At 48.4% G+C, this 18,064-nt stretch overlaps 1 protein-coding gene across 1 annotated transcript in view; it reads right to left on the bottom strand.

The window, feature by feature from the left end:
• The window catches only part of LOC149365405 (tyrosine-protein kinase transmembrane receptor Ror2-like), a 473,725-nt gene that overhangs the window by 111,502 nt on the left and 344,159 nt on the right, over positions 1-18,064 (bottom strand). The window contains exon 5 of the mRNA XM_089542304.1: positions 7,814-8,116. Within this exon, the coding sequence (XP_089398430.1) occupies positions 7,814-8,116 (303 nt within the window). The remainder of the gene's footprint in view (positions 1-7,813; positions 8,117-18,064) is intronic.

The following is an 18,064-nucleotide window of genomic DNA, read 5'->3' as shown; positions in this document are numbered from 1 at the left end:
AGAGACAGAAAGGGAAAGGACTTTGCTAACGACGCGGAGAGAAACGGTTCTGAGTTTTCTTTTTTGTTTTTCAGGCACACTATGGTCTGCACGAGGAACTAATCCGGCCTCCTCTCCATAGTTTTTACCATCGCTTGCTCAATCGTGCTTGAAAACGAGAACGAATTAATATGTAATTCCTCGCTAAAAGGCATTCGGCGACTCGAATAAACGAGCTCGTCGCGCTCTGTGTAAGAGCGATTTTTCAAGGCGCAAGGTTTCCCTTCCATTAGCACGCTTTTAATGTTGCCATTGCTACGGGAATAAATGCTACTCTCACTTGTTTGCACGATCACGTTCATCGCCAGAGAAAAAGCTAGACTCTTGCTTAATACGTTCTATACGCTAACGCGTGCCAGCGCATACCCGCCAATCACGGCTAACAAGCTCGTTAGCGTGTTAGCGCTAACAAGCTTGTTAATGAGCTACGAATTCTCAGTGGTTTGATAAGCAGCCGCCACCTTTATTCTTTTGCACTAGCCACCGTACGACGTTCCGAAAATTCCGTTCCGGAGTACTGAACTGGAATGTGCAACCAATTAATGAATTAATGTTTATTCAATTAACCCCCTTAATCATTAATTGATTGTCTGAATTTATTAAGTTACTGATTCAGTGTTACCTGCCGAAGAAGAATTAAGATTAAGACTTCAGCGCTGACGCCCAAGGTTGAATTGCGGCTGCAGATAGCTTGAGCTTTCAAGCCGAATGCCTTATAGCAACTGAGACAGCCAGGAGAGCCTGAACTCGACTTTTTTTTTGCAGCTACGCTTAATGTTAAGCACTCACTCCCCAGTTCACACGCACGTCGTGTTTAGACGAGTGTACAATTTAGTATATCAGAGTAATGAGCCTAAAATTCGGCAACTGCATACTGCATCTCACAATGTATTAAAACTGTGGAAGAAGCTACGAAGAATGCTCAGGCTATTAAGACTGCATATTTCATTTGAGAAAGTGCCAACTGTAGTGGACGCATTAATGCTGTTCATGTCATCCAAGTGGGACGAACCGCAGTCAGAACCACTTCACAATTACTACACAAATCAGCTCACGAACAATGCGTTCTTAAAAGCTGGAAATACCGCAAGGCTTTATCTGTATCGAGTAATTGACGACTTTTTAAATGCTTACCCAATTAAAAAGTTAGTTTTACGTGAATAATGATTCCGTATTCAACATCCCAGTTCAGGTATCAGAGTCTCACATAACCCGAAGCATAAGGACGATATTTTCTTTCTCGACTTCGATCCCTACCAAGCCTAACGGAGGACGCGGAGCCTGTTTGTTATCATGTCGTAATGACAACCAAGGAAGGGGCGTCTACACAGGCGGACGACATGTTGCTACTTTCGGGACACAATGAATCGCGCGGGCTACTAAGCTGTTCATCCGCCGCACGATATGGCTCATATCCACAAATCTTCCTTGGCATCGTAAAATTTTACTGGTCTACTCACCACGCTCCTGCGAACATGTACATAACCCAGTTGGAATCGGCATGAAGGAGCTCAGCCCACGTATATAAGCGCGCCTTGAGCAAAGCACTTCACGCAACAGTTTGTCGTAAGCGCGTCAGACGCGCAGTCACCTAAAGAACTAAGAAATATACCAGTAGAAACACTCCCAGCTAATACCTTTAGGCGCTGTTTGGGAGAAACGTTTACAGCAAACTTTGGCGCACTGCAGCCGTCACAACTCGTTGCGCTGAGCGAGAAAGAACAGGTAGCAAACCCTTAACAAGGGTCGACTGTGTGCAGTGGAGGCAGAGACTGAAGCCACTTCAGTCCGACAGGCTTATGGATTTTCCGGAAGCTCTTAGCCACCGGGGCAGAGGGCCTGAACGCGTAAGCCGATTTTCATTCGAAGCTTCCGGCACCCGGGCTACGAGCGTGGCTCCTCCAACCGGAACAGAGGCTGGCGAACAAGCATCCACGCAGAAGAACGCGCGGGAGGATAAAAGTTTATTTCCTCTCCCTCTCTCTATCCGGAGAGAAAGTTGGAAGAAAGAGAAACACTTCCGCCTGCTCTCAAAGCGCGTTTATATCTACTGCGCCAAGCCAGAGGCGAAAGCGTGGCATCGAGACAGCAGGGCACAAGACAAACACATGGTCGGAACATAAAGTCAGAGGTCGAACGAGGGAGAGAAGAAAGTACGAGGAGAAAGCTTGCCACGCGCGACTTGTCAAAAATTTCCGCCCTATCCGAAGGATTTAGAAAGTTCGTTAGAGTTATAGTTCATACGTGGTGGCGGGCACGAGCTAACGTCGTTGCCACAGACGCTGCATCGTTACGCGTCGGCGCTGCCAAAGCGAACGATTCGAGCAGAAACGAAGGCTTTCTAGAACGGATGATGCGCGTTACGCCCCCGGCCTTCTTACGGCGGAACCCGACTTTTCAGTTTTCGTTTACACAACGATTCTCCGACGCACGTCGCATTGTGCAGTGAGCCAGCAGTTAGCTGCCTCAAGGCAGGCGTGTTAAATATATCAATGAAAAATAACCTCGAAAGATGGTCGGCGACGCGGTTACACATGGAAACTCCGCAACGCAGCCGCTCGAAACTCAGATTTGTCCGGGCACCGCCACCAGCTCAGGAAGTCTAGGCGCACAGTTGTATCCGGACCGAGAAAACAAAAATACAGAAAAGAAGAGAAAGAGGAATACCAAGTCCTCCCTGTCTTCCCTTTCCCATCCCTCGAAGCCAATACACGAAATCAGAGTTACAGATAGGGTTGCTTGCCAGTGCGAAGCGAGCTTTCAAAACATCCGAGTCGTACCGCGAAGCTGTGTGTGTGTATATATTTATACGCCCTTTATCCGTCCAAATCTGGCTCTGAATTCGATTGCGCAGTGAGCTCCCGGCTTTCATAGGACCGCGGCCCTTTCCCTCCCTATGTCAACCCCCTTTCCCTTCTCTCAGCTTTTCCAACCCGCACACGCGCCTCTATCTTCTTGTTACCCGCCGAGGTAGAGAGAGCTGCGGGCGCCCAGACCCGGCGCTTTCCTTGTCGACAAACAAGTGACGGGTATTTCAGACACGTCTCCTCCCCCCAACCCCCGACCCCTGTGCGCAGCCGGTGCGCGCTTCATTTGACGCTGCGCTGTTTTTGTTTGAGCCTCGATAGCCTGTCTCCTCTTCTGTAGGTTGCGGCACCGGGCGGCGGAAGAGATGACAAAAAAAAATAAGAATATAAAAGCCGTATAGGCTCTATAGGGCGCAGTATTCAGCGCCGGCGAACTCATGTACGACGACGGGGAGAGGGTGAAAAGAAAAAAGAGGGAGAGGATGACCAGGCGAACTTGACTTGGAGCAGGAGACGCACCTTGCAGAAGGTGGCGAGAGTACCAGGAAGCACCAACATTAATGAAGGATAGGCAATGAAACTGGGCGTGCACGCCATTTTTTAATCACTCGCGCTGCTGTTAAGGTGAGAGTGATTATAACGATGGCGATGATAACTACGACCATAAAAGCAGGTTTGAAAGAGTGGTCGCCGGGGTTTTTCGGAAATTTTGGATTGATAGTCACATCACGTTTCTTAGAGTCTCCTGTCTCCTCCACGACAAACCGTTTTACAAAACACCGAAGAAGTACGATTTCACAACAGCGAGAACAGCAAACAAAACGGCAAGTCAGTCCGTGGCCACGGACGATGCCACGCGTAACGTGGCGATTCTGGTTCCGAGGTTCCGATTGGTAGACGGTCGACTGGGAACAGCACCAGGGGGATTCCATGTACCACCTTTCGCAACCAGGGCAACGACGGTAGGAAACGTTCTCGCTTTATAAAACCGTACACGCTAAATTGTAAGAACTGTCCTTTCTACAGTCGATGGGACCAGCCAACGCAAAAAGACTAAACATTACCGACATGAGAAAGGTTCTAAGACGTAGTATATCTCCATTAGCTATCCGATCAGAAACACTCCAGTTACGAAAGGAGTTCTACAGGTGTTAGTCCACTGGAGACAAAATAACACTGCTACAAATAAAAGCCCCTCAAAAGGAAACTTAGTATCCCCTCAGGATCTCCTCAAACCTACTGACCAGGATTCGACTGAGAACACGAACACTGGCTTAGCTAAGGCACCAATCCCGCACAAGCGGAGTGCGTCACAAGCAGCCACGTAAGCGCCACGATACGCTAAGCGAATCACAGCGTAAGACAATGAGCCGTTAGCGCAGAGGCGACACCTTTGTCTGGCCAGCAGTACACAGAAGGAACAAAAGCTGGCATATAAAATAAGCAAGGAACATACACATGAACACATAAGTTGAGATGACAGCTGCCTTGCCGTCGTAATCTGGCTTGGAAGCGGAGCTGCTTTTCGGGTTCTGCCTTCCTAGCAAGATTGCTGCGGCGCCCAAGAGAGGGCGCGCGCGTAGTTACGACGAGGCACGTCCCGGAGGATACAAGCCACCAGAGGGCGGGAAGGATGTGGATACAGAAGACGCGAATAATGCGACAGGCTATGCGTGAACTGAGGAGGACGCAGAGAGACAATGAAGACTGCTCCGCGGCCAGCCTGGTGGTGGTGGCGGCAACGGCAGGGACGCTTGAACGCATCCGACGCAAGAGGCACACAACGCTTGCCTCTGTTAATTTTTTTCCCGGTCCCCCCACACCTCCCTTTTCTGCGCACCACTCCCCGTTGTTACACCTCCGCTCCTCGAGCGCTTTCTCCCTTTTTTCATATTTCTTTCTACCCGCTTTCCACCAGGAGCCCACACCGTAATCAGCAAAGATTAATTAGGCACCGCGCAACGAAAGACGGCGGCGGAAGCAGGCACGAAGGCAGCTCAGCAACAAGAGGAACAGAGGAGTAACAGAGCCGTGTATATGCGCGAGGCGTTCCCGTACGTACAACGTTACCACTTCCCCATCCTTGTCCTCCCCCCTTTTTCCCCTAAGAAGATCCTCCGTCCCAATCGGAGTCGGCGCAGCCGAGACCTCTGCGCGAACGCGGGTTCGCGAGCGGGTCCCCGGGGTGCCAGGGGCAAAAATTCGTAATTTAATTATGTCCCATTAGAAAAGAGTGGGAGGTCACGTGACGCTCACAGCGGAGAGAAGGAAGACAAAAGAAAGGGAAACGGGAATAGTTGTTACTTCCTCCCTTCCCCATTCCCTTCCACGTTCCTTGAGACTCTTACCACTACTACGGACGTGCTTAGGCACGCTCTTTTACCGAAATGGCAGGCCGGGAACTACCTTCCGAACTGAACGAAGCCTGCGATAGGGAACAGGGGTGGTGAAGCTTGAGGAAGGCAAACCCACGGGACTCGTACCCGACACTCTTCCTATCCACCTCCACTCCACGCAGCCCGTAATCTTTCCTTTCTACTCCATCCAAGTTCGTTTACTTTTCTGGCGTCACAGAGGCGAGACGAACGATAACCTCTCGATGCTTCGCTGCGGCGCCCAGCGTAACGTCGCCTTTTCACGCGTCGCTTATTGAAACGGTACGCTCCACTGAGAGCTGAAGGCTTCTGGCGGGCCACACTGGCGTAAAGATGAGCGGGCTCAGCGTACTATAAAGTTAGCGTTACTCTAGACTTAACTGATCATAAAATTCACCAAAGCCAGCCGGAGGCGATAGGCTGTAGTGAGGTATACGCGCGGCCAACCGTTGAAAGAATAGATCCCCGGTAATCATTTTCAGCTGAATACATACCGCGAGCGTCGAACATTTGAATTGCATGCGAAGTTTGTTCAGTATACGAATCAAATTAGCTAAAGTCACTCAAATCAAAAGAAGCAAAAAGGAAGTTTTATAATTGAAGTGGGGGGAACATTTTAAATTTTTTTTTTTGGATAGCATGAGTAGCTTGAAGAAATATTATCAAAAAATTATGACCTAGATGGACAACAGAGGCACAATGAAAGCGGCGAACTATAGCAGGAGTGGGCAATCAAAATAGGCTTCGGAAAAGCCCTTGGAGCAGAGAATTTTAAATTCTGGAGCAGCTACAGAGCAGAAATATGATCATTTTAGAGCAGTAATATCAGAATTTTGGAGCAACTTAATAACACGAACGCAGTACGCCTTTGTTCAAACTTGCGTGTCAAAAAATGTCGCCGTCGTTGAGTTTTTTACGGCGCACAGCAGCTTTAATAGAAGCATAGGTTTCTCCATACTTATACCGAAACGTTTTCATGACACGATTCGGCTATATGAAAATCTGGATACTGAATATTCGAAAAAAGTATGACCCATCAGTTGTCGCGGTTCGCTGGTCATACCGCGTACCGGGACACAAAGCAACTTCTGAAGTCGCGTGTCGCAAAAATTCCTCTGACCACCGCTCAGTAATTCACATAATACTGGCAACCCGTATGTTACATAAGCTCCCAGCGTTGAGGCTAAGTGAGCACAAAGTCAGTGACGACTGTGCAGCGCAGAGAAAAGAATACGTGCAGAAAAGAATGAGTGCCTCCGACAGATGACTCAGATTTGCTCTCTCAGAGCGACAACCATGCGGGGTGCAAATATCACTTTTTTGTTGTGAATGGCACCGAGTATTTGTAAATAATTTCGAACACATGTCAACACAGGCAGCCCGAGCGAAAAAAAAAAAGCAAAGAAGACGTTTTCGACTTCAATCATTATCATCATAATTTATCTCCGGACGAACTCAGCATTGAATAACGAAACGGGGAGGGGAATCACAGGGCAGTAGTGGTAAAAAACCATGTCGCGTGAATTAATAACCCGACGCAATTCGCAGAATAACAATACTGCGTTATTTACATTTCCTTTTACCAAGCCCTCCCTTTCCAAGGAAAGAAAAGTTAACATCGTTTGCATATGATGGGTAAATCAAGACATTTGGCCGTAGCCGTAAGTGCGTCCGCTCGTGCTGGCGCCGCGCGCACAACACACGCCACGCCGCTCGGACTTCAAAACAGCTATTGCTGAACTTTGAGATTTAGAGAATAAGTGTAATCAATGCTTTTTTTTTAATTTCACACGAAGAAATGGCGCGACAAAAACAGCAGGGCATCGAAGCATTTCTTCCTGTGAAATTATGTACCAACAAGACCCTCTTTTTTAACACCTGCCCCCTTCATCCCTTCGTTAAATATTCCTTCTCGGCACGAACAAACTGTCGGGCCATTGTAAGACTGCTACCGTGCCTTCCCTTACCTTAAAGAATTGCTGGGACTTAGCTTTGGTTAAGCCTAGGTAACTGCGAAAGCAAGTGATGTAACTTGTAGCATTTTTGATATCCATACCCTCCATCAGGTTAAACGGTAACACAACACAAGAATCTTGACTTGCGTCCGAAGTCTTCCATAGCTATACGGAAGAACCGGCGAGCAGGAGCTACTTTTCTCTACACCCGATAGCGATCGCCGCAGCAAGGCCTGCAAGCTCTTGCAACTTGTATGACGTCAATCGCTTGCCGCCGTTCTCAGGTGGTCGACCGGCCGCGAAGTTCTAGCTGCGGCGCGCTGAAGAGCTGACCTGGTGCCCCATCTCTCGCTCTGGTATGACGTCAGTAGTCACATGACCGATCACCGACGGTGAAGGGTAGGCTGCGGTACAGCAAAGAGAGCGACACCTGGCGTAGTATTGCTTTCGCAATAAAATCCTTCAAGGACACTCGCACCTCTAGATGTGCTATGAGCCAAGCGGGACGCCCAGCCCGCTCCCTTCCGCTGAACGTAGAACCAACAGATGTCAGTGCAACACAAAGAAATGGGAACTATAGGTTCCAGAATTTTCCAACCACCCTGCACAGCTAAGAACACGACCCCGAGGTGCTCACCGTGGACGAACAGCTCGGCGGACTCGGAGTAGGCGACGCCGTGTCCGTTCCTGACGCTGCAGCGGTACGAGCCGGCGTCGGGTGGTTCCACCTGGAGGAGGAGCAGGTCGCCGTTGTCCAACTGACGCCACGCGGAAGAGCCCTGCCCGGCCAGGCTGCGGCCGTCCAGCAGCCAAAGCACGCTGCTGGCACCGCTGCTCCCCGGCCGAGAAGAAGACGGAGGGGGCTCCACGCGACACGGGAGCAATACACGGGAGCCCCGCACCACCGTCCGGCTTCGGGGACCCTCCAGAACCACCGGCTCTGCGTGCAAAGAAAGGGGGGAAGAAGATGTCGAGTTTCGTTGACAGTGCAACAGCACAGCATATAACAGCGACTGCGACGAGACTGAGAATGTGCAGTCTCGACCAAAAGTTCTCAGGCCACCGTAGCTGCAGCTGAACTCTGCAGTGCCAATGGCGTTGTACTCCCAGAGGTGCTAGTTTCTTGCCGGTGAGAACTTTTCTCCTCATTCCTTCCAAGCTTACGGGCGCGAACAGTGCTGTAAGCAAGTGGTCTACGGCTCAAAAGAAACCCCTTTAGCCTATGAACTGTGGGTTGTCAGCTGTGAGCACCGTGGTCTGCTAACCCAATGGTCTGTGAACTGTGCGAACGTTCATTTTTGTCGAAACAATACAGAATTCCACGATATTCAATGCAGAGATCAATGAAACTTGCTGTCAGTGAAAGTACAGCGACCTAAGAGATTATCCAACAAGCTTTTTCCGACAAACCTACAAGCTCTAACATGCGGAAGACAAAAAGAAAAAGGAAGGGGGGGGGGGGGGGGGGTAGTCACGATATATATACCGACCGCAAAAAAACTCCACTCATGGCCGTCACAAAGCAATAGAAAAAGTAGCATTGCGTTGAACGTTACGTTAAAGTGCTGTTACTAATCCGAAGACGTGCATGTGAACACACCAGCAAACAGAGCCACGAATACGGTAAGTAAATAGGTATTAGGTTTGTGCACTAGATGTCACCTACAGCTGATGGTAACCGTAAACTTGCGTCAGTTTAAAATGACGACCGCTAGAAAACAACGATAAACCTGGTCAAATAAGGTAACTTCGCATCCAAGAAAACATTATAAATAAAAGAAAGTAACAGGACGGTTATCATTGTGAAACGCAAGATTTAGCGACAGCTGTTAAGGTATTTATAACCTACGATGTCGTCAGGTAAAAAATATAAAACCGACTTCATATCTAATACTTCTCTCATAACAAAAAAGGGTGGCCTTCAAGAGCGAAAAACGAGACGTCTCAAAAACATAAAGCTACGCCGCCGGCAAAACACCCCCTTGCTTTCCAAAGCCTGCAACTGCTAATGCTCTCCGCCTTCACCACTGCATCTCGGTTCCGAAAGGAGTCAAACACAAGCGTTCTTGTTCAAGCGATACAGGAAGCTGAAGCCATTTCCGTCATCAAATCGTCGAGCATCTCCTCAAGAACATCTCGTCGTCGAGTGATACATTCATTTCTCTCCCCAGTCTCTAACCACCCGCCTGTCATCCCAAACGCCGAGAACACGTCCTCCTCCTCTAAGGGCTCCGCTGAGCAACCACCGAATGCGCCGCGCTCGGCGTTAAACTCTCCGACGTCGACGAAGCACCAGGCCTAGGGGGAGTGTGCAAACACACACACATACACAGCACGAACGCCTTCGCATCCGCTACAAAAAAGTCTCGTATTCATCAGTCGTGTTCAGCAAACGAAACGAGTGCTCGACGGGGAGATGTCGTCAGCAGAAGCTCGGGAAAAATGGGAAACAAAAATCAGGAATTAGGGTGAGAAGGAGCGGCGCAAGTAAATGGTCCCGAAAAGTTCCACCGCCAACCCTGCATACGGGAGGCTGTGTCGTTAACGTCGAAACCAGAGGCGCCTGCAAAACGCTGATTATAATTATGGCAGAAATACATAGCGGGGAAGAAAATGAGGAAGGGGAAGGAATGAGAAAATGGGGGAGGGCGGCGAGGCGTAGTGGGGTTGCTTGGAGAACACGTGCCACCCTTTTGTTCCCTTTCATGCCCCGAGAGTGTTAATTATATAAACCCCACTTTGGTTAGTTGCAAACCCTCTCCCTTGGCTCGGGCCTCTTCTCCTTCTCTTCTCTACGGACTCTTTTCATTTTCTCCTTTCCTTCCTTTACGTTTTCGCCCTCGCCCCTCTTTAGCACGGAGCGTCGGCAAAGCGACGACTAGTCGCTCGCCAAACGGGAGCGCGTTGTAATTCGGCACGTTCCCGGATCCTTCCGAGGTCGTTACGAGTCGCAAATTATAGGGAAAGAGCTGGGATTTGGGACAGCGTTACCAGCGCGCCGCGGGAGCTGCTCCCTACACGGCTGCTTTCCGGAGCAGCGCACTAAAGACTCGGCGTGAAGTTGTGCTCAATGTACAGTGGAGTACAACAGTACGGTACAGTAGGTACAGCAGGTACACAAAACGCAGGATTTCTGTCGGATGACCTGCTCAACCAACGGAGCAAAGACGTTCTAAAAACGTGCTAGTCAATGCCCCAAACCTGCCTGGCTGTCTTCGTGAGGCCGCTATGCAGACCATGCTTCAAGCTGAAATGTCTCTAGACTAAACGGTAGAAAATAACCAAAGCAAACGAGTCTGAAGTAAAGGTTACACCATTGGTTGAGAAAGTCGGGCCTGGCAAAATTGAACACCGTTTCGAGAGAAAGGCATTCCTACGTGTACTTATCGTGATTTTGAAAGATAAATAAACAATTAAGCAGAATCAAGAAATAATCAAGCAGAAAGCAGAAGAAGGACGGTAGTAAAGACAACTGCGGAAGAGGAGGGTTCAGGCCAGTTTTGAGTACGCTTTGTAAGATGAAAGACTTACGGTCTCGAACAAACCTTGGTATTTCTGCTAGCAAGGATCAAGCACTCGGGACGACAGAGTTACTCACAATGGGCGTTTTCTTCAGAAACCATGTACTACATATTTGTCTCGAAGAAACGGTCGCCGCACGGAGGAACGAAGTCGACATCTCGAGGCTTCATGCGCGCATTGCACGCAACTGCCGCAACGTCGGACCGTAGCTGATTTGCGCCCTAACGTAAAAGGGCCGCCGAAGTGGAACAGGACCGGCTATGGCCCACGGACCGCTGCGGTTTCTCTGGGAGACAATCGACTGGTGCACACGACAACGCAGCGAAGCCCGAAGCGCACAGCTGGACAGGCAATTTAGGTGTGAGAGGGAAAGTTTGTCGAAAGAGCGGAGCTTAATGAGCAGGAAAGACTCCCGAGAAGACGGAGGGAGACACAGACTGGTTAGTTTGGTGTTTGAATACGCGTGCCACCCAACAGAGGGGCGAGCGGACGAAGCTGAGAAACGAAGACACGATTGTGAGATCTCATTGAGTATTTTCAACGCTGTAATGCAGAACACACGCAGTGAGTGCCGAATAAATAGCTTGTTTTAAGCTCAAGTCTAAGTTGTTGTCTTGCAGCAACACCAAATCTATTACAATGGCACGATATTACAATGGCGCGGTCATTTAATGAGACGGCCCAGTCAGTGGTCATTTTCTGACAAAAACAAAAAAAAAAACACGATTTGTAATAGAAAGGAGTCAATATTTGCTTATACGAAGCTTTTCATTCATACATAAACGGTAGGACACTTTCCAGGGGATGAAGGACGAATTAACTTAGTGCTATTCAAATGCAACACCTATACCCCGCACGCTATGAGATCGGCGTAATTGATCTTTCCTCTCTTACTGTGCTAACTCAGCTCAACGAAACATTGAAATTAAAGGCCAGCTATTATTGAGAATGAACCCGCCCTAAACTGCTATTCACGGGCTGAAACTAGCCCTCACACGGCTTGAAATCCCTGCAATCATTGGGCTGGAAAGACGAATGTAACCAGTTCTCCGAAACGAGCTCCGCTTCCAAGCTGTAGCAGTTCTAAAGTTCTCTTTAGACTTGTAATCGAGTTGCCAGCCGGGCCCTATGCACTTACTGAAACAAAACTTCGGCTACGCGGCTCACGCGAAAGGCGCAGCAACTGTCAAAATACGGCCGCACTCAGCAATACCATCTAAATTCGATGGCTTAAATCCGAGTGCAATTCAGCCGCTTTTTCTTAGTGTTGCGACCGAACGAGCAAATGAAAGGTGCCCCTTCTCCTCCTCCTGCCACAAGAGAGCCGTAAACCGTTTACGACTGCACAGAGAAAGCAGGCCCGGGCGACGGCAGCGCCGGAAGCGGAGGCAGAGAGAGGAAGTGAGGGGGAAAAGTCACGTAATACGGAAGCAAGTTCCGGGAAGGCACGCGAGTCGGCCATAAATCGACGTCGCGTATGCACGGCGCGAGACCGCGGAAGCTGCGAGTCACGAACAACTCCGTAATAAACGGCGGAGCCGAATAATAATGTCGCTCGGCGCTGAAACACACGAGAAGGAAAGCAAAATAACAACAAAAACAACATGTAAAGGTACAGGGTTATCGTTCACGTACGACCATGCGCAGTTTTACGTCACATATCGATAAGTACTCAGGAAGCTGCAAACGGTAGGAGTCAGTAAAATGAGGTCACTAATGATGTGACCTACTTAGAAGGTCTGACCATTAATTCATTTTCCGAGCCAGAGCAATACGGCAGGCTTGTTAAGCGGGCTTAACAGGAGAAGCACGGATAAACTATGACCAAATAAGGCCCTACCCAAGCTCCCGTTCTTTGGTCGCTATAAAAGTTTGTTACTACAGCTACTGCTTCCACCACTAACAGCGTCATTCTTTTCACAACTCCCGTAACATTTGCTAACAGCCTCCACCACCTACCTCTTTGACCGAAATGCGATCGCAGCAGCAGGAATCTGTTTTTTACCGCCTTTCCGGTCTCCCTACCGTGTCTGCCGCAGCACATTTCTGGGACCATTGATTGAATCTCGGTAGGTTGCGGAGTGTTAACTCTCATCATCATCGTCAGCTGATGGGCTCTCACTGATCTCCAATTAGCCCTGCCCTGTGTCAGCCGCGGGCAGCAACGTTTCAAACGCCAACTCTAAAACACATGTGGCCGACAAGTTCTCGCAACATCGGAAGACTTTTTTTGGATTCCTATAAGCACGAGGATTTTGTGTACTATTCCCGCAATCCTCGACTTTCCGCAGCCAGCGGATGTACTGAACGACGCAAGATTTTGTGTTGTCTAGGTCGCTATCCGAAGGCAAGGAGAAGGTGACAGGTCCGAAACAGGTCATGGCGTGATTTCCATTAACCGAACAAATGTCCTTAGGTATAATCTCACGCATTATTCGCAGTTTTCAACCATCGCAATCAGAAGCCGTTATAGTTCGCATAAAGTTTCTGTGCACCATTAAAAACAAAACAAAGTCGAAGAAAAAGAAGAAGAAACGTGCAAGTACTCATGCCTGGAACACGAAACTTCCGTACATATAAATGGGAGCAATTTAACAGCAAACCGGAGGCGATCTGCGAAAACTGCAGTGCACTCAGGCTAATAGCAGAGCTACTCGCGTGCCGCTCGAGCAAAGAGTCCAGTTTTATCGGCTCCCGGGAGACGCAGCCTGCGAGCGAAGAAGCGCCGGCCTCTGCTGAAGCCGGTGTAAATCAGGAATTCCTCCGGCTCGCCTCTGCGCGGCCTTTAAGGTGGCGATTTTCTTGCGGTTTTACGACGTAATGGGACGACGACCACGATCCCGCCCGTCCTAAGTAACGCGCCTAGGCGAGATTTGAGCGGCAACAAAATTCCTGCTTTTTCTTTGATTCTGAAACATTATCACCATCTTTGCATTTTTCTGTTGCGTGAACTCCTATTCTGTCACATCTCGCACTTTCCGTTTTTATCCTTTCGAGGAAACTTACAAGAGCGTAAAATGGGCTTAATGCATCCTCTAAAAAAAGGGTGTCTAAAAGACAGCGGCAACTTTCGCGATTGCGTTGGTGTCGCCGTGATTCTTTCCGTCGCGTCCTGTGAAAGCGTGACGCACAGTCGCTCACAGACTGATTTACTTATAATCACATTATTTTTGCCATTTTTCTTCCGAAATGTACTCTGTAGACTGAGCCGGCACTGTGCTTCGACAATGTCTGGAGAATATTTAGAAAACTTGCTTTGCAGCATATAGCAAGTAATATATATTTTCCTGCTTGTTTACACAACGTAGATGGCAAGTGTAAGCATCAGCCTATCTTCGCCAGTTTGTTTAAAGCTAAACAAATTCTGGGGACAGATGATTCATAACTAGGAATAACAGTGTCTGAAACTCGCTGTCTAAAACGACGCCTACTGAGCAGCACACATTTCCCGAGGGTGTCGTTACACTTGTGCTGCGCACTTACCGGTCGTTGAACTTCTGCTTATACATAGTATGTCTATGTTCTTCTTTTAACTGACTGGTTCGCCAAATTCGGAGCACCCGTTGACAATGCAGACTGCTGTCGCGTTCGGCTGAATAAAATTTCCGACTGGTGCACTGTTCCCTAATATGCATTTATTATACGTAAGTTGGAATAATATTTCCGGTGAAGTCATTCTTCAAAAAGTGCTGTCACTTAAGATGTCAATATTACGGAGGAAAATGCGCGGACACAGGTAAGGGGGGGGGGGGGGGGGGATGCTTTAGGGTATAAGAATATAGAACAAAAAAAATTTTCAGCGAAACAAACGGTAATGTAGTCAACCGAGACCGCACGCCAAGTTTCATATTGCGTTAAGAGGAAAGAAAATAGGCGAACGAAATATCATCATTGATTGATTGATTGATTGATTGATTGATTGATTGATTGATTGAATAAATAAATCGCGATGCTTCGTTCCCTGTAGTTTTTGGTAGAAAACGAGCGCACACTTCGCTACCGGGAATTTTCGTTGCCGTTAACGTGTATAGCGGTTCCACAGATCCAGAACTTTTTGAGCGCAACTCCGCACAAGAGCCAATAAAAGTAGTTGGAGCGAAGCTTACGCAAATATTCAGTGTCAAGAGAAAGTAGACGTCAAAGTTCTTCGTCGTCTGGGCCAAACTTCCAACCCAGACGCAAATCGCATTGCTCTGAAAAGAAACATCGGTGCCTACCTGCAAAGGCTACTCGTTCAAGTCAGACAAGTTAAGCGCCGGTTGAGTTCTATGCACCATTCGAAGACAGGCGCAAAAATCTATCCTGCAGACCCACGACAAGGCGAAGAACGCATACAAGAAAGCAAAAGCAAGGATTCGAAGTACCCAGAGAATGTTTCTACGAAAAGAAATCTTCGCTGTTCGCATTCTATTTCAGGGGGGAGCAACAAGGATCCGGTAAGCGCCCGACAAAACAAGAGCCTGTATAGACAGACAGGAAAAAAAGCTCCAATTTTTCTGCAGCGAAACCTGAGCAGTTTGCTCGTTAAGGTGACGCAAGCCGAAATATCCCGGCCGCGCTGATTCCGATCGGTCGCCAGAGAAAAATGCGCGTCGCGCACTTCGTTCATCTAAACCGCTTGTTCTACCTGGTTGGCTTCGTTTTCTTTTGCCCCCTCTGAGTCGCCTTTACGGCTCTTCCTCTCCAGGAGAATAATGCGATTGCTCTCAAAGAATTTTTTTTTCGGCAAGATTCTATACACAGCGCATGCGAGTTCATTTTCGGCGTTTCAACAGAACGCGCCAATGGCTTTCCTCGTCTCTCCTTGTTTTGTGCAGGTGTTCTGCAATGTATAGTGCGCGTAGTATCACTGCAGTTCGCGCATGTAAAAAAAAAAGAAACAGTAGTGAAAGCCTTTCGCGCAGCAAAAGGCGAAAGCGCGACGTTGGAAAGATATTAAATTTCGTCTGCACGTGAAGAAAGGGAAAGCGGAAGATTCCAGGATGCAATGCTCAAACTTTTTGAGCAAACACAGGGAGAGGGCCTCGCGAAACGAAAGAAAACAGACAAAAACAAGAAAGAAGAAAGACGAGAGAAACCTACGTCACCTCCTGGCGACGGAGAAAACTTTCGTCGTGCTTCGAAGTTTATGAACGACTCTGCGTTTCAGATATACCGTGTATGTTTATATCGTTCGTTATAGTCTGCGACCACCGTCGCTCTACTCTCGTTTCTCGTTTTTATTAGCTTCAGCGTAGACGTTTCAGTGAGCTGTTTTTCAAAGCGATCAACAACTTCTGCATTGAAACTTTGTTCCTAAAGCCAATAATTGAATTGAATTGAATTGAATTGAATTGACTTTTTATTTGCAGGAAACAATACAGATGAATCCCTGCGGGTGTCGTAAGGCTAAAGGCTTGGAAGCCTGGAAAGGCTTGGAATTAAATATTTAAATAGGCTTGACTAATTATTTGTCATTGAAAAACTAAAAAACCCTGCAGACTATGTCGCACGACTCTAAACAATCCTCATTTGGTGTCACGCTGCTAGGGCATTCCGTGATTTTATAAAACTTGGTTCAATTTAGCTGGCACACCTGGTGTACAGTTCATTTTGTCTCAGGGTCGACTGAACATGGCCCTTCATCTTGCCCTCCCCACTCTTCAAGTGACGAGCAAGACAACTTGGAGCAACACCACTACCTCCCTATAGGGCGCGAACAGAACATCCACGCCTGCACTTATAGAAGGCGCTATGCATACAACGAACAGCACCGAATCCACTCGATACCGCCATGCCACACAAGTCTTTTCAGGAAGCACGCAGGCTGTCCGCAGCTCTAGCGCAACAAGCACACTCGGAGCGGACAGAAGGGGAAGGGGAGGATGTGGGGGGGAGGAGGCGACCCAATCGTGCACACGTAACCAGAAGCGTCTGCACGCGCCTGTTCGAGTCATTTGCATCGGCGAAACCCCGGTGAGCCAAAAGCGGCACTGCGCCGGCGATTAAAACCTAATCAGTTTCGGTCCCCGGGAATAGTACCTCCGCTCGCAACTGCGTCTGACGGCGCCTAACTGCGCGTGTTACGGAGAAGCACGAGGCTTGCGAGAACGGCACACGTGCTAGACATAGCAGGTTCCTTTCGGTAGGCGCAATTTGGTCCTCTGACTTGCAAATTTCTATTTCCACATTTCTTTATTTTTTTAGTCACTGCATGCTCTATGTGGAATTTTCATCAGGGGCAGAGGACATCGCTATGGTGCATTATGTCGTAACCTAAAGCTATTTATTAAGCTCTGACGCTCGCCAAAGATAACTTTGGCCGTTGCATTTCCCAAGAATCAGCCATGTTTGGTGATGTGACCTTCTATAGGGGGACTTCCAAGTTAGCGCGTATACGGAAGTGTTAAGACGGTGGAAGACTTATGATAGTCTGCAGATGTTGGCGCCGCCTATGAACTAGGCGGCCATTTAAAAATGGCAGTTTCAAACTTAAGTTTCTCCCGTAAGTTCGCGTTGTAAACAACGTTGCGCAATTCGTCTGGATGCCACAGGTGGCGCGATAATATACGAATCTCCGAATTTCAGCCAGACTTTGAGACATGGGTTCTACGCGGAGTTTTTCACCTGGTACAATCAGCCAGTTCTAGGGGAAAGTGGGGGAGGTGCTGTATTTCATTGAGAACAGCCATTGCGTAGCCCACATATGCGGAAACGCTATTACGACGTGACCACACTGGCCAGATCATCGAACACGCCCCTATAGCCGAGCACTTGAAGAACGTTCTCACCAGACAGCAAGTAAACGCTAAAGGTTTTGATTATGACATCCCTCGAGGAGGGCTGCGATCAACCCAGAGAAAAGCACGCATGCGTCTTGTAAAGTGTTAGCTCATATCATATTGGCTATAGTGGCCGAAAAAAGCATAGCTATAAAGACCATGGCACAACCAACGTGCAGATGGTGTATTCGCGACTTTCTAAACCGGGGGTCATATAATTTGCGCCCAATGTGGGCGGTCTTTGCTTCTGAAGATCCCTGCCTGGATATCCCAACATGTGCGATATTTTACAGGAACAGCTGTTTGCGAAATTTTTCCCGTTAATGCGGAGCTAGTTGGCGTAACATTCTAGGTGGAACGCACCGCGCTGACTGGTCATAACAGAGAAAAGTCAGGAATCGTCATCACAGCACACGAAGCTGATTGTCGAGAATTCCATATACTGATTGATCAGAACACAATGACAGTGCTCATGACGTCATGAGATATTCACTATACAATGGCCCTATAGCGACTGCAGCAGTATGAACGTGAACAGGCATCCTACAGCTGAACTTAGAGCCCCTAAACGTGCAGACTGGAATCGGCACCTGGCCCCACCCTAG

This window comes from Amblyomma mixtum, chromosome 1 (genome assembly GCF_055824585.1).
Source record: "Amblyomma mixtum isolate Tamu chromosome 1, ASM5582458v1, whole genome shotgun sequence".
In the NCBI taxonomy this organism is placed as follows: Eukaryota; Metazoa; Arthropoda; class Arachnida; order Ixodida; family Ixodidae; genus Amblyomma; species Amblyomma mixtum.
The sequence above is the reverse complement of the archived record's forward strand: the minus strand, read 5'-3'. Positions and strand labels throughout refer to the sequence as shown.